The sequence below is a fragment of the Clavelina lepadiformis genome, chromosome 3, assembly GCF_947623445.1.
Source record: "Clavelina lepadiformis chromosome 3, kaClaLepa1.1, whole genome shotgun sequence".
Lineage (NCBI taxonomy): Eukaryota > Metazoa > Chordata > Ascidiacea > Aplousobranchia > Clavelinidae > Clavelina > Clavelina lepadiformis.
The window spans coordinates 23,364,494-23,388,508 of record NC_135242.1 but is presented as its reverse complement, the minus strand read 5'-3'; the positions used below and the strand labels follow the sequence as shown (position 1 = coordinate 23,388,508).

Below are 24,015 nucleotides of genomic sequence, written 5' to 3'. Positions count from 1 at the left end.
AAATTCTGAACTGGCGCAATACAGGAATGTAGGTTGACTAAAATCCAACCGTACTTTATTTGGTGACCAAGACCGTGTGTTCTCTGTTCTGTTCAAAACGCGGATCGTTATAAATAATGCACAAGCACGAAAAAACGAGCATACCACAATCAATTAATCACCAAGACGTTTAAAAACATAAGTGGCACTGTACGCCACAACAACGTAAAAGGAAAATAAGTAGAAATATGAAGGAGAATCATCACCGAGTTAAATGGTGCATGAACTGTCTCCAATTTATTATAACCAAGTTCGATAGAAATTTCGGATTTTGCTTGAAACTTAAGACGTCGGTCAAACTGGGGAAATTTATTTTCTCCGAACAAGTCAAACATCTTTCAATTGAAATTTGCAAACCCAATTTACTAATAAGCAACAAAATAAAACGTCGTTAAATATCGTAGGTGAATCCCCCTTAATTAATACTGACGTAATCAGTGAATCTAAGGTTGACCAACATCAAATTAAACTTTGAAGTTGACATACAGGTTACAACATTGATGGTCACAAAGCTTCGGCAACCCTGATCCTTGCTCCACTATTACCACCTAGTGGGGGCATTTGCAGTATTACACCCAAAAACGAACCGCTTACGTCACAAAGTTCAATATGACATACAACCAAAAATAACGTCATAATTTGGATTGAAATATGCGGTCCTCCTCAGTCTTGTTTAAAATGATCATGACATAAAGATGCTGGAGAAAATGGAAAACAGGTTAAAAACATTTATAAAAGTATGCCACGATAAAACTTTCATAAATAACTATACCCAAGTTTAATGAACCAAACGCCATGAAATACAAATTCAAACCCTGTTGGAAATAGTCAGAAATAAAATTATAAAGAATATTGGAATATAATACACTAAAGGTATGAAAATTAATCTGCCAAAAAAGTTTAAATGTATGATGCCAAAACTTTAATGATTGCAACTGTGTTTCCACACATTTATGAAAGATATAAGAAACGATTTCTATTGTTTTTATGTTTCGCATATTAGGGAATTTTTCAAAAAGCTTTGCACAAGAGATAAACAATGAAAAAATAGGCTTGCAGGCGCTTATAGCTTATGGCGTTTTGGAAAACAAATCTCAAATTTCAATTGTGCTTTTGCCGTACTCTGCAGTCTGGCTTATGGCACAATACCGCACTATCTGAAAACGTGACCCGCCTCTGATTTTACACAGATCAGTAAACAATACACCCACTGGACTACCTAGAGTTTAGACTTAAGAGAGACCAATCAGACCATTGTGATAGACTATATCACAAATTTGACAGACCTGTAAATTGTTATACTGTATTGTTAAAAGCACGAATCCTAAAACTTTTGAAATGGAATCGGAGACAACCGGCCTGTCTTCTGATATTGAAACCTATTTTAGAACATACTTCCACCACCTTGGAACCTTTGCCTGGGACAAAGCGAAGGAGTTTTCTGAAAAAGAAAAACAGGATTTTCTTCCCAACCCCTTTCAGGTAAACGCTATTGGCATGCCATCACGCAGACAGTAAAGTTGGACCGAGGTGTTAGCGTATAAGCCTTAACAGGAGAACAACAAGTAAATCGTCTTTAATGCTGAAATGAGATCTGAATGTGAAGTAAAAGTAGATAACTGTCTGACTGTAGTAAACTGTGTAAGTTTTTACCACATGTAGTAGCCTATGATATCGCAATTATTATCGTCACACTGAGGGAAGGGTTTTGCATGATGTAAACTCGGTGATGGTTCCTCATCACTAAGAGACCTGGTTACCGAGCTTGGTTACGTGCAAGTTTTGATTGACACACATAACCAACTTAGCCATTTTATCTGATTGTTTGTATAAATTTCTATTGCCGAATTTGGAATTCTTTATCAAACCCGGGTCGCACTTTCATGGGCCGGCGCTTTAACTGCTGTGCTACTAAGCTGAAATAGCTGATAAAAAGCAGCAGCATTGCTTGAAATTTGCCGTTTTCTTAAGGGAAGTAAAAACTGGGTCATTTGTATTTTTGCACCCCAACTTGCTGGTGTTTATGACGAAGTAATTCTTGAATACTCAACTCTGATATAGGAGCGCTAAAGTAATGAAGACCCATGAAAACGTTTATATATGTACTATCAGCTATCAGTACTAGCAGGGCTGCAGTTTTGCCATCTGCACGTGAAGTTTCCAAAAACTTAATGGTGTAAACGTTTGTCTTGCTATGTGAAGTTTTCTTAGGCGTGAAACAAAGGCTTGCTTGTTGATATTAATGAATATATGATAAGCCAAAACCAAGTTTTTGTCAAAAATCCAATGAAGAATAGAATGGTAGAAAATAAATATTTATTTGATTAGAGAACAAATAAAAAAGTACATATCATAGTCATATTCCTGTTGGTATAAAAAATACGTCAAGATTAGTGCGCACCAAGATTGGGGGCCTGCGGTGTTGATTATGTTAATAGTTCATGGTGAAAATTCATCCAAAATTAGCAACCAAAACAGCAATGTAAATGTTACACAGACTTCCTAAAATGGATGTATTTAGCACAATGGCCGCACTTTACCCGTTTTAGACTGTGATGCAATGTTCCAACAACTTTCTTTTAATTTTCTGTTCCAACACTTCAACTGCCGCAAAGTTGAACATGCTATAGGGGTGAAGTAGGTTTACAAGATTTTTTATTCGTAATTATACAATAACAAATCACTTTGCAAGTATTTCACCTGCTTCTCATCCAACCCAGCAGTTTAGAGCTTGTCATTCTCCTTGCAAAGCAAAAGATTTATATTAAAGTGCTTGTTTGATATTAACTTGTCTGATTTGGAGTTGAAGAAACAACAATAACTGTCAATACCAGTGGTTCCCAAACTTTTTCAGCTTGTGGCACACTAGAAAAATTAGAAAACGCTCGCGGCACACTTACAAGAGAAGAAATGTTGCTTTAAAAAATTACCCTACTCTATCGACAATGCCATAATTGGTTTCATCGTCACATGTGCTTATTTCTCAGCTATTGAAGCAGCTAGAAAGCTTTTAAGTCGCATATGCTTGTCTGCATGCCTTATTTTAAATATTTATACAGTTCTTTTCCAAAATTCCAAAAAGATTCGCGGCACACCTGAGAATCTTTGGCGGCACACTAGTGTGCCGCGGCACATAGTTTGGGAATCACTGGTCAATACCCACGCTTAAAATTTCAAATTGTACAGTATGTGATATGGAACTTCCCAAAATAAAGTGTGTTTTGTAGTGAGCGTAAAACAACTTGTAACAATAGCATGATATAAAATCTGTTTTAAATTTGTATCGGATGTTTGTTCCACTAATCATTTTTATTGAGTTTGTTGTTGAATCTTTTGTAATAAGTAGAATAGTATAACTTAAATATAGTAAACAGAATGGAAGAATCATGTTAAGAATTTTCAAAATTTTTGTTTGCATCAATAGATTGCATTGACTTCATTGGCTCATCAGGAGAAGCTGTACTACTCACTCGCTTTCCTTGAACAGAAATCCTGGTTTGGTCGACGCGATTCCCATAGAATTGCTTACCTCGGCCTTGAAGCAAGTTTGAGAAACATTCAGCAAAAAGAAAACCGAGATTCTGATCAACAGCATCAGGTAGTTGCTCAGTTATCATCGTAAACAATGTTCTTTCTAGTTTATGTAAAATGTGTTTAAAAAAATTTCAGTAACTTTTTTTATTTACTTTTCAACATATAATGCAAACAAGTTCTATACTCATGGTTCAGAATCAGAACAGTTGTATTTTGCAAATTGTTGTTTGCGACGTGTGTTAAAATAGCAAAGCGCTATAGCCAGGGTTGCCATCGGTCTGGACTCAAAAATAAGGACGAACAGGAAACAAAAGAAGAATACTACCCTAAACGGTGCACAACAGGAGGAGGCAATCAATGTCCCAAAAATGAAAAAACGAGATACTATTTGCATGTTCTAAATTTTTGTATCTCTTTGGCACAAAATGATATACTAAAGGTGTCAAAATACCCAAAATAGGAACCTCTGCCCTAAAAATAAGACGAAAATAAGGACGCAAGTGAAAATAAGGACATTTCTTAGAAAAAAGGACAAAAATATTTTCTAAGACACGGACCTTCAAAATAAGGACAAATCTTAGAAATAAGGACGGTATGGCAACCCTGGCTATAGCTATACTTCGATGAGTAAGTAATTTGAAGTGAACTTTGGCCAAAGTGTTCAGTACTAATAGTCAGTTGTCAGATTGCCAGCCACCTATAACATGTTCATATTTCAGCAGGATAGCGCTTCCACAACAATGTCTGCCATATGCGTGCAACTGGCTGACTTCTGTTCAATCCGCTTGAGCTGTATCGCCTTATATGGACAAATTCTTAAGACGCTGCCATCTGGTTCTCTTGACGAAATTTGCAGTGAAATTAACAAGATCATTGAGGTTTCCATGAAACTTTCCTCTGAGCTAATTAACCCTCTACAGGTAATCATTTCAGGCATCGGAAATAAACATTTTAACTCCAAGTAGTACAGTACAGATATCGGAATGTTAATTCTCGACCCACGGGAACTCTTTGCACACTTTGCGGCACCTAGTCCAAGGTATTGAGCTTGTCTTAGGGCTTGATAACCAGACACATACAACCTGTTAGCTCGGAACATTTAAGTCCTGCTTTTTAGTTATTGCAAACTTCAAGAATTTGTTGAAGTATTTTGTTCTAAAATTATCATTGAACGCTTTTAAATATTCCAGGAATCACTCCACGATGAGTTGAATGCTGTATTGTCACTGCTACAATCAAGTCAAGCCATCTCCAGCTGGGAGTACGTCAATGCAGTTCATAATATTCAAGACGTAGCGTCTACGTAAGTCTAAAGTTTTGTGTTTTTGTATGATGTCTTATATTAATGTCTTAGATAAACATCCTTTGAAGACATTTTTGTTGTAGAACTCAATGATAGCTTCCTTACTATTTTGTTTAATGTACTTAACAAGTTTTTAGTTTCTAAATAGAGGCGGAGTAAGTTATATATTTGTTGTGTAGGTTATGTGTCTATTCCTGTTTTATAGTTTTACAGTGCAATTATAGTGGGTTTGATTTTACTTTATTGGCGTTGTACTTTGTCAAATAGTATCGCAAAATGGAAACCCATTTTAGCAAAGAACCAGGGAAGCTCATTGACTTTTCGTTCTGGATTTTTTGGATTTGGTGAAAAATCAAGTTCAAATCCAACATCAGCGTTATGTAACTGGATGGAAAAGTTTTTCAATTTCTTAATTTCAAAATTTACGTTTTACTTTTATGAGGTATTTTAATAATATTTATTTTAATTAGTGTTTTAGTATTTAGGTATTTTAATAGTGGTTAACACTAAATAGTTGTAATAGTAATACACTGATATATAATACAGAGCTCATATGCATTAAATATTGTATTTTTCCATTTTGCGAAACCTCAATGCGCTTAACTTGAGACTATGAGTGCTCTTATATGCATCTTTTTAGCTCAAGGGACAGAAATATGGTTTCACTGTAATCAAAATTTTCTCGTATCATACTGTATCGTTCTCGTATCGTATCTCGAATCACTATATGCAAAATGTTTTCTATGTTAAACATATGATATGCAAACGGGACTTTCCAATAAGTGTAATTATTCACGTGATGTCATTATAGCCAATTTTCGTGATCTAACATTTGTTTTAAACTTTTGTGAATTCACAGAATCTAAGTAACACAACAAGTAGTGAAGAAATGAAGTCAGCTTTGTCAAAATTAAGCTTTGATTTTGTTTCAAAATCATTGAATTTAGTCAAAAAATACGACGCTAAAAATATTTCACTTGTGATGGATACAAGGGATTTGTTCATCGGGCCCACTCATGGTTTCACTTTCACCGATCCAACTGATAATCCTTCATTGATAAACCCTGTCCAGGTGACAAAGTCAATTTTACTGTATTTTGAAATGTCATATTTCATATAAGGTCCCAAAATTATTACTAACAAAAAAGTTATGTTCAGTTGTTCGCTGCACACAGCCTTACATCTGGTCTGGTTTAATAGGATTTTACAGCTCTTCTCTCACTGCCACAGTCCAGTTCTGGTGATACATTTTTATTCAAATCAGTTCTTTGGACGAGAATGGATGAATTACAACCTGACAAACTATTGTGCAATTTGAGTGAAGACAAAAAATCAACTTTTTTTCTGACACAAATTGAGAACAAGTATTAATTGACATTTATATTTTGAAACATAGTATTCAGCAAAAAAATGATACATCGTCAATTTTAATGAACTGGATTTTAGGCTACAATAATGAAGTAGTTTTTATTGAAACCCTTTACAATCGTTTGTTTCAAGGATATACCTTGTGGTGACTTTCAACGGCCAACGCAGTGAGAAAGATGCGCATCTTTTGTCATATTTCAATGAAGCTTTGCAGAACTTAAAGTTAAAGAGAATTGCTTCTTTACTAAAACCAGGAAGCAAATAAAAACCGAAGATGTACTGTACTGGTTAACTGCTCAATATGGAGATTTTGATCCATTTGAAGAAGTGGGTTTGAGAAGATAAATCTCAGCATGTCTCTCGTGGTCGCAGGGAACAGTGATGTGTTCAAGAATAGAATTTTTTGTGGGATAATTGTGTATTTAAATTGGTGTAACAGTCGATCGTTAGTTGACGTTTGATGTGTCTGCTTTAGGTTAAGAGTGTCAGGTAGCAATATTGAACGTGCACGAAACCACATGTTTTCGTATTCAAACATTAAGACACTTCGTCAACTTTCTAAATTGGGTACTGTGTTTGCGTTGGACTGCCTTGCCTGCAACGAAAACTCTCAAAGTGTTATTAGAAAAATAAATTGAAGTTTTTATCTATGAGCCTAATTTAATTTTCGTTGATTATGAATACAAAATATACTTAAAGAATAAAATTTTTATTCCTACCGGCGCTCGAAGAAAATACCCACATAGATTATTAAAAGTTATTCCATGGTTGATTGATTTCGCCTAACCGCTTGATTTACGGAATGTTTCGTCGTGTGAGAACCGCGAGTTGGAACTTTTCCAGAATCTGCAGCCAATGCTGAAGTGTTTTTGCTTTACGCTCCTGACAAAGTGCCAAAGAAAACGGAAAAAGGTTGGTTCTTTTCACTATAAATTGGACCTAACTGCAACCAATAAAAAAGCTGTCATTCCTATTTTTTGATAACTTGAAAGTGTTGGCAAGGCCAACATTTTCTGACTTCCAACTGAATTTTATACTCGAAGTTGTTAGGTTTGTTTTCTTGTCATCACCATATGTACAAAGAAATCTTGCTTTACCTCATTTCAGGTTTAAACCTAAGTAACTTAGAGAAACCTTTGAGTGACCGAATCTTTAAATTTACAGCCTGTTTTTAAAAAATAGGCTAGGCCTACTGTACAGCCGTATGCTGGTATAGTTTTTACCGTTTTCTTTTCATTAGGCTATCCTCAGCTAGTTATTGATAAAACTTTTACACCTTTAGGCTTATTTTTACGTTTTACTTAAACAGTTGGCTGCCAGATCCATGATTTAAACTATCGCACACGCTATAAGAAACTTTCCACTACCCACAATCCATTCTATTTTGCATTAACAGGTGCACCAGGGTGCATTTCATATGATACGTTCGGCGTACATTAGAACTACACCGAAGGCATTATGCGAATAACTTTAAAAACAAACAAGACAAGATTGACTCTTAGAAAGCAATAAAAAAGTGCCCACGTGTGCTGCTCACATATTTTTGTTTTATCTACAAATTACTAAATCTTTTGATTAAGTTAAAGCTTTTAACTTGATTATTTGAAAAGTTTTTTCTACATTTTGGCCCACTCCATAATTAACACAAGATCAATCAATTACTAGTGATCTGAACTTGAACATCGATTATGGCAGCTTCAGCAAGATTGCATGTACTTCACAATGAAAATTTTAGTGTGATGACAGCCATTGAAGGATCAATTTTTTTATCGTGAATTAGTATCCAAACGACCAGCTTTTCCTTTTTATTATAAATTGGCATGAATATAATAAAATTTTGCATTCACATTAATGAGCATCCTGCACACAAATCTGACACTGTTAACCAGAAGTTAAAAAAAAGTCAACAAATTAGCAACCTGCTGGTCTCTGTGTTAGGTAATGTGGCAGTAGAACTTCAATTTTGTTAAACTTTTTCAAAATGTACGTCAGTCATGTTGCAAGTGTTTTATCTAGTTGTGAAGCTTAAAAGTCTCTCTGTACACAATAAAATTAAATATTTTCATTGCATTGTCATCTTGCGATATGCTTTAAATCCCAACTGTAGATAGACTGTATTTACTTTGAATGCTGTATTGACTGGAATGAAATTATTCAGTAACTTGGTGTTACTGTTGTACCAAAAATACAAAAAATTTCTTACCTTCTCCACAACTTATAGATTAGCAGCTATGTTTGATGATCATGTTAGTAACTGCAAGCGAAATCGAATGGACATCATGGATGAATATCTTACGAGCATTGGACTGAAACGAAAACCAATTCCAAAGGATGGTTCCTGTCTGTTTCGGGCATTTTCTGAACAGGTTTGCTTTTCGTAATTCGTTTGTCCACAATTTCATTCAAAGATTCCCAATCACAATGCAGAATACTGCTTTTTAATACCGAAGTAAACATATTAGCAACGTACAGACTAAATTATCTTTCTACAGATTATGTAAGTGCTCTATAATTTAAACGTTCATTCATCTTGTAATTATTTCAACTTTAAGCTATCTTGATAGTAAATCAAACAAATACAAACAACTTACCAAGGATAAAGTTAAAGACAGATTACTGTTATTTAGCAGCAACTTTATATGCCATCATCTTATAATTTGTGGCTTTCTAACTATAGTATATATATATGTCTGCTTTTTCATTTAGTTGTTTTCAACACAAGCTTATCATCTGCACGTTCGAGAATCCTGTATGACATATATGAAGGACCACCAACAAGTATTTGAACATGTAATATTGAATTAAAAAATTGATTGAAACATTTTTACCTGTTGTAGTCATTATCATGCAAAACAAGTATAAAATGGCAACTGCACATGAAATCATATTAACTGTATAATGTAATTTTTTTGGTTAAGTTCATCCATGCATTTGTCGTTTGAATGTGATTGACCCCACAAAATAAAGCAACTCTTTATAAAACATACAAGTGTGATGTTTTTAAGTTTGTAGACGACCCATTTGATGATTACCTGACCAGAATGTCCAATCCAAAGGAATGGGCCGACCAGATTGAAATTAGCGCCTTGTCAAAGATGTACACGTTAGTGCCTTCTGTCGTCTTCATTTACTGGTTAAAAATACTGTAGTCTTTTTCCAAGATGTTTTTAAAGGCGCATAGTTATAAACAGTACTAGTTTGAGTTGTAGTTTCGATTGTCAGAACGAACAATTATATGTTTATGAATATGATATTGAATTGAAAACTATGAGCAATTAAAATACCTTCATGTGTCTACTTCTTTGAGAACATTTTCACAGGTGCGATTTCTATATGTACGAACAGCCGGGAAAAGAAGCCAAAAATGTCACCGATAATGGTTACAAGAAAAAGATTTATTTGTGTCATTCCGGACAAAAACATTACGACAGTGTTTATTCCGTTGAATATTTCAAGTCATATGGAATATGCCAATGTGAGTAAAGTTAGGATGAAGTGTCAATTTTTACGTAACGAAATGTTCTCATCTCAGTTTTATTGCATTCGTATTGACTGTTAATATTAAATAATTTCTATTTTCAGTTTCTCTTTCATAAGTAGACACAATAAAATCTAAGCCTACCATCTACGACATCATTTCCTTGGTGAGAAGCTGGTTGATTTGTGTTTTTGTTACTTTCCAGCAATCGTGTATTCTGTTCTCTTTGAAAAAGTTCTTGGAATGACAAGGAAGGAGGAGAGCAAACTGGTCTCCACATTCCGGATGTTGTCTTCTCCACATTCCAAACAAAACGATGATGACAAAGATGATGATCCTTATAACTCCGAGTCAGTGTGCGAACCGTCCATTGGAACATCTGAAGAAGGGTTTGTGTAAAATATGACGCTTTTTACATCAAACTGTAGAACTATGTATGGCTAGAAATTTGACAGGATGAATAATCTTTAACTTTAAATTTTCAGCATTATGCTTCATAAGCAAGTTGGCCTCGCATATAAATTGCCAATCTCCCTTGAATTTGTTCGGTCTCTAGATCCATTTGTTTGTAGGAATGTTGATTATGATTTTTGGATCACAATAAAGCGAAGTATTATTTCTACGTCTATCATCAAATAATATTTTATATGTGACTTAATAAGATAACGTACATTTAACAAGAAATCATTCGCCATCATTGCTCACATAAGATGAACTCCACTGCAAAGTAGCACTTATATGAATTTATTTAATATTTTTAGAGCAACAGTACATAGATTTTTCTGTTGCTGAAGGAATGAATTATTACATTGGAGACCGTTGTCTGATAACACTTAATATATACAGGTTGGTTAAACGTTGGTGACATATCATTCAATTTCAACCTGCTGTTAAATGGAAATATTCACTGTTTTGTTGCGTTATTGTTATTGTGGATTTTGTCATTACAGCAAGCCTCTGATTGGCCATGTGCAAGAAGTGTCTCCGGATAATGGTCCAATCACAGTGTTCATAGAAGCTTTGGGAGATCGCTACACAATTGCTGTGAAAAACGTTAAACCATTTGACAACGCTTCAAGTAATTTTGTGTCTTGCCATAACTAAGGACTAAATCTTAATATAATTTAGTCTATAAGTAATCCCATAAACAATTATTATTACAGATTTGCCTTATGAATATCTTTACTTGGCTGATACATAATAAAGTTTAAATTTTATATGATCAAGTCATTCTTGTTAAGTATGTAGTACTTCATAAGTGTCGTTCGTCACTTGTGGTGTCTTACTGTTTTCCCCGAACCACAGCTATTAAGACTTGTTTCTAGACGGTTGTCGTGGTGATTCCTGGCCATATAGATGGCGACGTCGTTCTGCAAACGAGGGCAACTGGGGTTGGAGAAGCGGTTCAAACAGGAAATATTCAAGAAATAAATCGGGGTGAGATATTGGCTCAGCTTTATTGATTTCTATGGAAATAGTCTTTTCAAATCCGATTTCAACATCAACATCGGTATGAATTGCTAGTTAATCGATACACTCTAAATGCTTCATGAAATATTGATAATTATATGTTGATGTGATGTTGGCTTACGACTTGTTTAATTCAACCCAAGATCATCCGGTTCAAATTTATTCAATGAAGATTTGAACCTGAGTTCGAAGTGCCATCTGGAGTTTGTCGGCCATCAAAAGAAGAGTAAGCATCCTTGGTCACTGGGCAGTGAGTAGCAAATTAAGTTACCTCAGGTTAAGCTTCGTGTTGAGCTGCTGCTGTGGTGTTCGTCTGTTGCAGATGCGTTTCAGTGACCGATAAAAATTTGTAGTTTTACTTCAATAGTCGGTTGTGCTTGTAGGTACAAGCCAGAAGAACAATTCAACAAACATCAAGTCGAATGGTGCCCGAAAGTCAAAGTAAACATTTCTGTTTATTAATTTTATTCGCTACCGTTTTTGACATGGATGAAGTAAATATTTTTATGCTAATTTGAATTTTTATTTGCTTGTTTATTTTTAATTTCTGTCGTATTTTATACATGTGGACAAATATTAAGTTTATGTTTAGTTAGCAGAGGTATGAAATTGTTTAGTAGAATAATAACCTGTTTTGCAGTGATGTCTACCACTCACCAAGATCAAAGCAATACAGCAAGGTAGTATTTTGTTTTGGAAGCTAGTATCAGCTTTGAGTTGTGTTGTATTTACACTATGTGCGTGAGGTCTCACACTTTTGGGCTCACACAGTAACATGAACCAAGTACAGCGAATTTGAGTCTTCAATGCAGCGCTTAAAAGAGAACAGCACATTGTGAATTTGTGATGTTATAATGTGCATTGTTGTTTCATTTCCAAGGGTGAGTTTATGATACATAAGCTTCCCATCATAGACCTGAGTCAGAAAAATAGCGGAATTGCAGTTGCAATTTACTTATAAATTAATTCAATTTTATAGTCATCATGGTGAGATTTTATAGCTACGAAAAGTTTTCAGTCGTGAAAAAGTCAGGTCTAAATTAAAAATAAAATATTTTAAACGATTTGAACATTGATGTTGACAAATCAGCAACATCGCAGGGTGCATTGTAGTGTATTCTCGCCACAGTAATACCACTACTTTCGTAAATTCATTTGCTTTACCCCAACTAGCAGACCTTTGAATTTTTGCATCACTAAGTAATAAGGTCATAAACTTTACAATAAAGTACTTGGTTCATTTTTATCATGATTGGCTTTGATAAACTTCCTACTCAAATTTCACAATTTCTTCTCAGAGTTGCAATGGTGACAAGTACCAGTGGATGGATTGTCGCTCGCCGTCACAAATGTTCGGGAATTTGTCGATAAACAGAAGCAGTTTCACCGAAGGATCCTGGCATTGTAGCGACGTGAGTGAAATGACATCCTAACTTTCTCAATATTTAAATAGATTATAGGTACATCTAAGCTGTGAATGATAAGTTACCCAAACTTTTCGAGCTGATTGAATAGAGATAATCAAACGTCCACCACATTTGAAAGACTGGGTTGTTGTAATTTATTGAAACAGCTAATTTTGCGTGTCTAAGCAACTTTCTATTGACTTTCACTAAAATTCTCTCAAAATAATGAAATTTACATGGAATTATGCTCCCGTGCAATTGATTATTCAGGCTGTGTATTATCATTAATCACGTGAAAATTCATTTCACCAAACCGTTTTACTTCAACTCAGGATGAATTGTCGTCCATGATCGCTCCTTATCCGCCCAATTGCCATGGCAACGGCGAATGGGAGGGTGAAGTGGAAGGCCAGGATAATCAATTTAACCCACCGTATGCAGAAATGGGTTATGAATTGCCCCCAGATGAAAATTACACAGAAGAAACTTCACAGAACTGGGATCAGGACCCCCAAAAAGCAAGCAGGTTGGTCACATCATATCATCAGGTCATTAATCTTGTATCGTACCAAAGTGAAAATCTGTTGTCTATTGTTTAGCAGGGAAAACTCAAAAATGCCAGTTGCACCGGACAATGTATTATGCCAGGCTGAGCATGAGCAGCAAGCAAGTGTTCAACATTCTCAGGTAAATAACCTGTTCTATTTCTTAGAGTAATCATTAGTTTCAGTGGTTCTCAACCTTTTTTCGCTTACGGCACCCTGCAAACAATCCAAAGATCTGGCGGTTAAACAGTTAAACCAAAAAGTTTCTGCATTAAACAAAAAAAATTTTCGCAACCGTTTTCCTGGACTACTGATTAGTGCACAATAACTTGCTGCACCCTTGCAAAACGTAAATGGTACCTTTGGTTGCCACGGCACCCCGGTTGAGAACCACTGAAACTTTATACCAACTCATGGGATTCTATTGCGTCATTTATCTTCCACCATGCAAGTCTGTATGTGTGAGAAGTGGAACATTTTTCAGCTTTATTAATTAATTAGTCAGTGATTGAATAAATTAGGTGTCCACCACATTGGTATTTTCATGCCCCTTTATTTTAGTCTGATTCAAGATCTTCTCTGCAACAGATGTCAGAATCAGCGTCTAGCAGCGGAAGTAACACGACCTTGCAATTCAATGAGAATGATCCAACATCACCTTGTTTGAACCCCTTTGAAACTCAAACGAACGTCCCAACCGTTTCTATGGGTCAAGATTATTTTCCTATATCAGTCGTGCCAGAACAAGCAGGAAATTATGGTAAACTGCATCAGCGTTGTGCTCTAAGTATTTTTGTTTCATACCTGCAGTGAAACAAGTTCTTGTAATAATGCTCCAGATAGATCTCAATTAAGACTTAAATTTGATAATTGTTCTGATAATAATTGATTGAGCTCATAAAATTCTCCAATAGAACATGCTGCTTACAATACGATGCTCTATCTTATGACTTGTGTAAATTCATAATCAGCAGCTGCCCCATGTGAGCCCAGATATATGCCCCAACCCTCTCCAAGACCGAGTTATTTGCCGTACAACGGAACTGTCACCATGTTTGATGCGGAAGGAAAAGAAATGCCGATGGCTGATGACAAAAATCCATTTCAATATTTCTACAACCTTGGCTTGGAGGTATGCGATGTTGTAAAACAATCAAAGTATTCCACCCAACTTCACCTCGTGTTGTTTGCGTTGCAGTACTATCGTCAGTTGAACGGTGGAAGCCGTGGCGTGCCCGTTGTCATGGGCGCCACGTCACCACCCCCATACAACACCATGCCGCACCCACCTATCATGCATTCTCCAGTGGGGTATGTGCCGGCAGTGCCCAATTATCCCAATTATCCGCAACAAGTGCCTTCGGTGAGTGGAATATTATGTGAAGACTTCTCTCTAATTTGTTAAAGTTTTGTTTGTTTTTACTTATTATTTTTATATTATATATATATTTATTTTTGGAAGTTTAAAAAAAATTTAGCAGCTTGAACAATTTTAATCGGGTGTCTTGTATTTTTGGGTGTTCACGCTTCGTATCATTATACATTACACATCACATTACTTACTTCTTTTGTTTGTTGCAGCATGGCCACAACAGCGGTTGCGTTCCGCTCACTCACTTTCATCCTGCTGCTATGCCACCAGGAGGCAGTATACAGCCGTCCATACCACCGGGGAGGATATACATCCATGTTCCGCCCCCCGCCATGCCTCAAACCCCAGCTTACACTGCTCCACAGGCTGTGCCATCATCAGGTTAAGGCTTTTTCACTTTCTTAATGACTTATTTCAGTTCGCATTCTACAAAAAATTTTGCTATTAGTTCAGGTGTTGTGTTCAAGTTCAAATTCCATGTTTCAAGTGTTCTACATTTTGCATAGACACGAACCATCACCCTGAACCATATGATCCCGCTGACAACGTTTCAACTTCGTCCAATCATATGATCATGATCAATCGTGAAATAAATCACGAAAACGTTTCCAATTCACGACCCATCACCACGGGGGGATTCCCAAGTTATCCGTCGTCGTTGCCCACTTATCAAGGGAACGCATATGTGCCCCAAGTTTACCCCCAATCCGGTCACCCGTTTTACTCATTTGAGGCGCATGATACTGATGGCGGGGCCAGGGGAATTCCCTCGCGTCCCCCGAACGGACATTGCCAGAAATTGTGAACCGACCTCGCTTGACCTTTTTATTGTCACCTTGTATTGATTTGTGAGCATTTTACTTTAAAGTTTTTTGAATCCTGAAACTTTTTCATTTGAAACTGTTTTTATTTAGTTCGTATCTTGTGAGATCTTCTTTACCCGTTTATTACTCGACAATGAAATCTTTCCTGTTTTACGTTTTTTTAGAATGTTTTTGTGCCATTATATTGCCTTTTTGTAAAAACTTATTTCTGTAAGTTATTGTTTAAATTCTGACAAGAATTGATAATTCTATAAAAAAAAATTCAATACCGCCAAGTTCGGTGACGATTGTTGGCGAGAAATAACAATCAAAAAACCTTATTTCGATCATTTTAATTTCCATATTTTGTAGACTTTGCAAAATCATTGCAACTCATTTAGGTACAAAGCTAATTTCTCCTCTAACTTTTCCTTGCACTGTTTGGTGGAGGTTTCGGTGCGCACTTACTGCTGTGAAATGAAATCCTAATCTTCTTCCATATTTCTCCAAAGACTTAAACGTTAAAAATTTTCATTAACTTCTGAAATCTCAAATAATATAACTTCAAATTATTTTTTGATAAACCGATTTCAAACGTATTTGCGTGACACATGAAAATGTGTGATATTTAGTATGAATACGTTACTGCTGTATAATCTGTTCGTTCACATATTTGCGCGTGTATATTTGTGTGTTTTGGTTGCCATGGTAGCGGGGTATGCACCAATATAAAGTTCTTCCCATCGTGAGCGGAGTGCTGCTCGCCAGCGTACCCCAGTGGCCAGTGTACGTAAGGATCTCAGAGTATATATAAGCCAAGCAGCTGTCCTGGAAAGAGTGGTCAAGTATGTAAAGATTGCGCGTAAAACGCTGTCCGTACAGCTTCCGTTTCGATGCGCTTGTATTGGCCGCATCATTATTGTTTCCTTGGTGGATTATTTGACGTGTGCCAAGAGGAAAGAAACAACGTGTGAGCAGTTTATAAGGTTCCGTTTTGCTGAGCATAGGTCTGGAAGATGCAATCGAAACGTTGCAGTAAATAAAAAGTGTATCTATTAAAAACTTAAAAGCTCAGACATTCGCGTTGTAAAAGTTGGCCCATTTGAGCTTCAAATCATCAGTTTCGCAAACCACCTGAAGCAAAAGCAATAATTCAACTGGCAAGGAAATTTAAAGAAATTGTCGACAAAGTTGTCGAAAAACGAGATTTTTCCATTAAAAACCAGTGACAGATTATTCCTCATATTGGTCGCTTTCTCCTGCTTCTACGTCATCTTCTGCGAAGGTAAAGTCGATAGACAAGGCAGCTGCAAACAACCAACTTTATGTTCAACGCTGTCTTGAGCTGCCGTTGTATTGCAATTATAACTCTCATTGTTCGCGATGCTTCATAGGTGCTCCTAGACAAGGGATTAGGATTCCGAACAAAGGCTAAATTATAACAATGTAGGCTATATATCAGTAACTGTTATACTGCTATAAATACTGTTTCATTCATACAACTGTGCTTGAAATATCTTTGCTTGCTTATGTCATGGAGTCTTGATTGCAGATTTCTATTCCAGGTTAAGTTTCAAGGCCAGTTGTATTTTAAAAACAAAGCCGTAAAATCCAGTTCCAATCGAGTATCCTTAATGAGGCGATATTTTTCACACAAACTATATTATTTGTTGCCACGAGTGTGTCCTAGTTACTAGGACCTAGTAGAAATTTCCAAGCTATTGGCAAAATTTGGGTTATGATATCTTGTCTACCCTGATAGTGATATGAAAACATTTTCACAAGGCATTTAATAAAAGAGCTGTATAAAAGTTACTTTTTACGTTCTACGCGTAGCATTGCAATAGATTTCGTCGATTTAACAAGAATTCTTTTTAAACGAGATGCTTTTGATACAAAAACATTACCATCATAACACCACGATCAATCTTGCAGTTGTCGGATGAATCGGGGAGGGAGAATACGAAACAAAAATAATTGTTACAATAACTAAGTCACAGCTTCTTAAGGTGTCTGTAGTAGCCTACAATAAATCTTCCGAACGCAGGGAGTTCAGAATCCTAATATACTCACCTACACTTACCACGCATTTATATACGTTGGATTTACACGAGAAGCGCATGATAACAAAATGGAAGCTTTTTTAGGCCAAGAGCCTTCAATAAATCGAAAACCTACAAAGTGCGGCACAAAATTTTTTCGTTCAAAGAAAGCAGTGATCTGCTTAATTAATGACACAAAAAGTTCCTCTGCGAAATTTTAATTCTGAAACAAAACCGGACAGTTTCTGGCAGGATAAAAGCAAGAAATAACATTCCAATACAGTGATACACGATATAGGTGGACTAGTAATCACTAATCGCTTCATGATTGCTTCATTTCAATAAGTTCGAACAACCCAGAACGCTTTAAGTAAATACAATTGTTACAAAAATATAAATACGATAGAAAATTTGTACATGATAAATAATCAGTTATACGTGTCTAATAGAAAATTCTACACAACTTTATGCAGCAGTAGCCGAAGCGGTTACTGCAATATTTCACAGTTTCATAAATCTTGTATAACAATAATAATCAAATTCATATAAGATGCTATCTCTGTGCGTTGTAATCTGATAAACATAAGAGAGAAATTTTCGAAGTGAGTTGGCAAATGAAGTGCAAATTTTTTGTCTCAAACTTCAATTTAAAAATCGTTTTTGCCGCGCTGTTACCCTGGCAACGGCGCCCATAAACTCAGAGACGGTCTCTTTCTCGTAAGCCGGATTCCTCCCTTGGATTGATCTCCTTCTGCGTAGGTTGTGTCCTCCAATGATCACGCCCTGAAGGAAAAGTTGGACAAGACAAGTTGGACAAGACTGGTAAATGGAAAGTAGAATTTCAAATCAGTTTAGTGCGAAAGTGCCCACGTCTACCAGTTATAGAGATAAGGATATGAAAGCTTCCAACACCTCTACTGGTACAAGTGAGAAGTAAAGGTGCGTTACGTGTGTGCGCGCATAAAACGATTATTACCTCAGTTTCAACGATGCTCTCATTTAAATGCTCCAACAGGGAGAAGGTTGACGAAGTGCTCGACCTTCTGCTCGAGTGACTCGAACTTGGTCTGCCGCTAGATGGCGTAGAGGATCGACGATAGGACCTCATCAGCGCCGTGATGTTGTCACCCGCTTCGGACGATCTTCGGCTGTGACTTGTGTAGAACGTGGAGAGCGATGACGTGTCTGAGTCGGAGCTGAAATGCCGAGTCATGATTACTTGATTTAAAGTGAATTTTTGAAAACATAAAACTGTGAAAATTTTCCATTTTGTTTCATTTCACTTTTCATTACCTGATTTCATCTCCAACAAACGTTTTGTCATCGTCGTCTTCATCAAAGTCATAATCACTTGGTGTCATAATAGATGTGCTGTTTGTTAGTATGCTGACTAATAAAACAAAAATTACATTTAAACGATTGTAAAAAGAGAAGGTGACAGATCATGTAAACTCAATAATAAAGCTTGAAAGAAATTTTTTATTACGAAAACTTACACTGGGTATGAAAGGATTAAAAGCAAAACCCAACCATTCTCTTTTAACCTCAAAAAAACATCTTATTGTAGTCTATTGCTTCAATGTGCAGGATTTTTTAGGGTTTCGGCCAACATTGAAATATTAGAAAAAAATTATGCTTGGGGAAAGATACTTTCATACAGGGAAGAACAAAGATTGGTACCGTGGCAGTATTTACAAAGGTAATATTACATTTATACCCAAGGTCAAAGTCGAGGTTCCAGAGCTAACTTAATCCGGGACCAGCACGATTCACTTTCAAATAACTGGGATTGTGTCGAAATAAACCAGACATTGAGTGATGACAACGACATTCACAATGAAATTGGATATATGCAGCCTACCTTGGGGGTCTGAGCTTTTTAACGTTGAATCGTCTGATTGCATGGCTTCAGTTTGAGACAGAGCTTTGTTTGTGACATCATACAAAACAACATCCTACAAACAAATCGAAAACATGTGATAAATTTGATCTGCAAAAACGTTTTAGTCAGAAATTCAACGTTAATTAATTTTCATGGAAATGGCTTTAATATGGGCAACAACACTATTGTTTGATAAATGCAAAAGCTAACAAGAAAATAAATTTTTATCTCACTCCATTTGGTTTGGTTTGCGGACTCATTAAATGTGAATTAAACGAATTTAGATTGCTGACTCCTTGTTCCTTCAAAAGAACTTGAAGTTCTAAATTTTGCCTTTTGATCTCGTTCAACAGCGAATGGTTGATCCTGTTGTAATCTTTGTACCTGGCGAAAAAAATGCAATATCAGCCACAAAATGCTCCAGTATGGTCTTCAAAAACCACCCAGACGATCCACTTGTAAGTGATGTAAGTGGTGCAAAAAATGTGACTACTTGAAAAGTTTCAACAACTGGTTAATAACATTTATTTCCAATATCACATCAGTCGGATAAATAATTAATTTATACCAGATTTTTTATTTTTCAAGTCCCAAAGTTACTTCCATCTTCCCAGACTCGATATTAAGAATCATGATTAAAAAGTTTTAGCAGTTTTTGTAATTTTATCAACAAATATAAAACAAACTAACCTATTGACTCAAAAACGCTCTAATTATATTGACAGAAAATCTTTCATGCAGCCACTTCTTTGGCAACGAGATTATTTCAACGAACAATTTACCTTTTAACTAAAAATAATAATAATCACGTAAAATAATCACAATGTACTGACCTAATTACACATATTAGCATTGTAAGCATTGCTAGACCAGTGAAGATCTTCCTACAAATCCACAAGTCAGCGTAGACAGTCTCGGGTAGAACGGCAGTTTCTACAAACATGCCTTTCTCTGATGAACTTGGTGCTGAAAAAAAGTTGCGGTTGATTTGAGTGAAAATGAAAGCGTTATTAAGTTGTTGACCAAGATAACTTTAAAGTATAAGAAAAAAAAACATTACTTTAGTAACAGGTGAATGTAGTGAGAGCATATCAAGTATATTCTGATAAACACCAAATACATCTCCATTACGTTGCTCAGTGATGGCTGTTACTGCCTGCGCGACACTTTGCAAAAAAAACTGCCAAATGCGAACAATTCAATTGGTCTAGAAAAGACTGACAGCCTAACAGAAATGTTCTTTTTAATTTAATTTTAACCCTACACTCGATACAGTCAATGATCAATGATCGTGATTTCCGATGCGACCAACCTAAGTGGTAGTTGACAACTGCACGTTCAGTAAAAAAATTGACAGTTATGAGCAAAAACAACCAGATCCGGGCCGATGAAGTCCGCGAGGTTGAAGTGAGGACATAAGCAAGCAACGAAGCTCCGATGTAAAAACCAAAAGTGTAAACACTTGTAAATTCGCCGAGAACAGTCTTTTGCAGGGCTGCAAATTATAACCAATATTATTGGATCAATCAACCAACACGACGCACAACTGCAGTCTGTAACTCTGTATATTTACTTCATATTACGCTGAATGCAACAGATCGATAAAAGTATGTGCTACAACAAAATATTCATAAAATACAAAATAATCTATTCTCAAGCTTAGCCAGTGTAAGTTAAATGAACTCAAAAGAAAACCATTTAAAGAGAAATGTCACAGCGGTGAGTGAATTTTCCAAAGTTTCTTCTGGACAACAAAACTTGACATCTAGTTACCTGCAACACGATCAAACACTTCGGCAAAAAGCGCTCGCTGCTCACGGATCACGTTTTTTGTTTCCTCGTGAGACCTCTGCACATCTAAGACAGACTTGTGCATGTTTTCACGAAGAAGACGTTCATTGCGCAACATCTCCTCTTGATTTTGCAAAGTCACATTTTGCCTTTCGACCATCTCGAGAGCAATCGCCGAACTCTGCTCCAAGCTCGAAGCAACTTCTGCTGAATTATCTGCCAGCCTGGAAATTGTGTTCTCAGTCGCTTCGTGCCAAACCTGTCACACAGTGTTGTTTACAGGGTTTGAATACAGTAAACAATTGTAAAATGTTTGAACAAATGCAGCCCGCTTACAATCTACTTTACAATCAAACACATTTGTGCCAATGTCTTGGACACAATGCAGCTTTGCACACATTACGAAAATCTACTGTGTATTAAAATGTCGAAGCTACAAAAACTATGCATTGACATGATGGAAGAGCCAGCAGAGCAGCCAGATACAAAATAGCATCGAGGTCACAAACGTAAAACTGAATAATAACGAAAGGTCAAAGTGGTCACTCATAAAACATATATATCGCAGAACGCACAAAGCATAGCAGGACACCTGGCTCTGAAGGTGAAAGCAGATTTGTTGTGTGTGGGTGAAGAACTCAGTGTAAGTGTTGAACGGTGTATCCTTCAATACTTTGTCATTTGTGCACTCCGACACTGGCTTGTCTTCCTCACATTCGGGGATTTCCCTTCCAGCACTCTGAGTAAGAAATACACCATATTCAACGCCACAAATTTCAATGTACAAGCACTTACAAGTTACAACCCAGCATTGCAAAAAGCTTTGAAATTCATGTTGTGGGGTCTATACCTGCAGGTGACACCTTGCAAATGCGTAAGCGATTCTTCTTTGCATTTCATCACTTAAATTTCGACATCCACTCTGTAACTGTTCTAAAGCTTTTGTCCAACACTGCATAAAGGCAAGAGAAATTACTTGCAAGCAAAATATTCAAACAAGCACATTGGTTGCTTTCGTCATCAGCACCTTGCCATATTTCATGTGCTTTGTTTGTTTTTGAATCTGTAGTAGCTGGAGCTGCGCTACTTCGGAACCTGCATCTGGCTGCACTTCCAACTTATTCGCGCTGATTAAATGCAAGCAAATGATACCAGTTACAAATGACAGGCACAAACGCATGTTTCAACCACTGAAAGTCAAGAAATTTAGAAAACCGAATACAAATTTTACAACTTTATCAACCTGAAGAAGATTAAAATGTATTCGATTAAAACTATCAACTATCATTAATGATTTAGGGAGCAAAGGTATCAATATATCTAGTAGATAGTTGCATATTTCAGCAACCCTCGTCACACACTCTGTTGCCACTGGCCATGCTGATCAATTCATGGAATTTGTAACAGAGATGGAGCTTGTCACCGCCAAGCCAAGGGTTAGTTACATTCAACCAAATGAAGTAGTCGGTGCACATCTTAAAGCTTGCAAGCTGTCATGTATTTATGAAGTGGTGTTTGGAAGTAATTTCTCATCTCAACTTGGCATCGATTTATCACATTGAGATCAGTGTTTGGTGAGGTCCATGGTTACAAAATCGAAGAAAGTGAGTCGTGAGAGAACAATGTTTGTCAAGGTCTGCTATTGAACAAGATGAACAAGAAAATGTGTCATCCACAGGGATCATGGTAAGATTGTATCACATATCACGCAACACAATTGTCAAAATTTGTGCCAAACCAACGTAATAGCGACCTGAAATTACCCTCAATCCGTAGAAACATCGCTGGCATCTCAAAAAAAATACTTTTGTGTTGGGCGGTGTAATAGGCCTAGAGCAAAATGACAATTCTCCTCCAGAAAATTAGCACAAAACCCAACTTTCTGCGCATGGCAGGCTGCAAAGCAACAGAGCAAGGCGAACTCTTGGACAAGTAACGACTCAGTCGGATCACCACTTTTTCAGTTGTTGCCGTGGATTTCATTTCATTTTGGTGACATATGCATACTGGCATATCTGACTGGAAAGTACGGCAGTTTTCGACAAGAAAGTGCGAGTGCAAACACGCAAATTTTGGAGTGACGGCGTGCACACAAGCCTTAATTCTTTTTTTATTTATTTTAAATTGGTATTCAAACATCCAGTTTTTCTGGTTAATTTATTAGGCCTATAATTATAATTTCATTGTGCAGGTACCACATTTACCGTTTTCAGCTATGTCTGGCGTATGAATTTGCTAAAATGTGCAGATATGACTCTGGCCAGAAAATTGCAACAATATATTGCAAACTTACAGACACACGCACCTACAATTTCAGAATTGGACTAAGAGCAGACCACTCTGTATTTTTATGTCATAGCGTCGCGTCCACCGAATTACGAACATTTGATTAGTGATTATATGTGAGAGCATTTACAGTCATGAACCACACGCTGACACCTGTGAGTCTCAGAGGCTATGACTTGCACAGAATTTGCAAACAAACATTTTGCAAATTTACTACTTTTGGAAACTGGCGCGCTTTCGAATACACGATTTTGTAAACTTGAAACTGGCTCTCCGCTCTCAAGCATAGTGGGACAACACTAATTTATGGAATGAGGAAAGTGAGGGATCTGAGGATGCGATATTTCTATAACAGAAAGTAAAGATTTTGAAGAACTCCAGTACCGTACATTGTTTACTTGTTAACAAAATGGGAAGTACAGAATATTTTACTTAAACTTTTTTTAGAGATCATTGTAAATTTTCCCGGCGATATTTACAATAACTGTGAAATATATTCCGAAAAGTTTTCATATTTTTGTTTTCGAGAAAGCGGTTAGAATTTGCTATGAGTTCAAAGCATATTTTTTCGTCAACGCAAAATATTCTTTGTTTTATTAACTGTTTTATTATGGACACGACACAGTGGATACACAATACACCGCAGTTTTACATGTATATTAACAATCGACACGATAGCGGAGCGGTACAGGACTC

General features: G+C 36.4%; 3 protein-coding genes across 5 annotated transcripts; 2 read left to right on the top strand and 1 right to left on the bottom strand.

Annotated features, from left to right (window-relative positions):
- The first annotated feature begins 1,102 nt into the window (after positions 1-1,102).
- Positions 1,103-6,897, top strand: LOC143449996 (KICSTOR subunit 2-like). Of its 2 annotated transcripts, none has more exons than XM_076950372.1 (8): positions 1,103-1,521; positions 3,464-3,637; positions 4,296-4,493; positions 4,764-4,876; positions 5,144-5,318; positions 5,736-5,948; positions 6,077-6,240; positions 6,377-6,897. In XM_076950372.1, the coding sequence occupies exons 1-8, from the start codon at positions 1,378-1,380 to the stop codon at positions 6,507-6,509; spliced, it is 1,314 nt and encodes a 437-aa protein (XP_076806487.1). In that variant the 5' UTR covers positions 1,103-1,377; the 3' UTR covers positions 6,510-6,897. The 2 variants fall into 2 exon arrangements, with proteins under 2 accessions (XP_076806487.1, XP_076806486.1); XM_076950371.1 differs by having other exon boundaries at positions 4,293-4,493.
- Positions 6,898-7,075: 178 nt separating this feature from the next.
- Positions 7,076-16,063, top strand: LOC143449994 (uncharacterized). Of its 2 annotated transcripts, none has more exons than XM_076950370.1 (21): positions 7,076-7,156; positions 8,466-8,610; positions 8,951-9,034; positions 9,250-9,347; positions 9,565-9,719; positions 9,928-10,111; positions 10,208-10,332; positions 10,484-10,568; positions 10,673-10,800; positions 11,048-11,159; positions 11,336-11,442; positions 11,576-11,633; positions 11,833-11,872; positions 12,491-12,604; positions 12,931-13,124; positions 13,198-13,285; positions 13,705-13,903; positions 14,118-14,275; positions 14,342-14,506; positions 14,725-14,896; positions 15,022-16,063. In XM_076950370.1, exons 2-21 carry the CDS (start codon positions 8,476-8,478, stop codon positions 15,318-15,320), a joined length of 2,700 nt encoding a protein of 899 aa, XP_076806485.1. In that variant the 5' UTR covers positions 7,076-7,156; positions 8,466-8,475; the 3' UTR covers positions 15,321-16,063. The 2 variants fall into 2 exon arrangements, with proteins under 2 accessions (XP_076806485.1, XP_076806484.1); XM_076950369.1 differs by having other exon boundaries at positions 14,115-14,275.
- A 1,499-nt stretch (positions 16,064-17,562) lies between these two features.
- Positions 17,563-23,013, bottom strand: LOC143448636 (uncharacterized). The gene is made up of 11 exons (XM_076948450.1): positions 22,061-23,013; positions 21,884-21,985; positions 21,626-21,772; positions 21,016-21,292; positions 20,555-20,737; positions 20,076-20,208; positions 19,476-19,626; positions 19,222-19,315; positions 18,654-18,750; positions 18,337-18,556; positions 17,563-18,143 (listed from the first exon to the last, which is right to left on the bottom strand). The coding sequence occupies exons 1-11, from the start codon at positions 22,211-22,213 to the stop codon at positions 18,003-18,005; spliced, it is 1,698 nt and encodes a 565-aa protein (XP_076804565.1). The 5' UTR covers positions 22,214-23,013; the 3' UTR covers positions 17,563-18,002.
- Between the last annotated feature and the right edge of the window lie 1,002 nt (positions 23,014-24,015).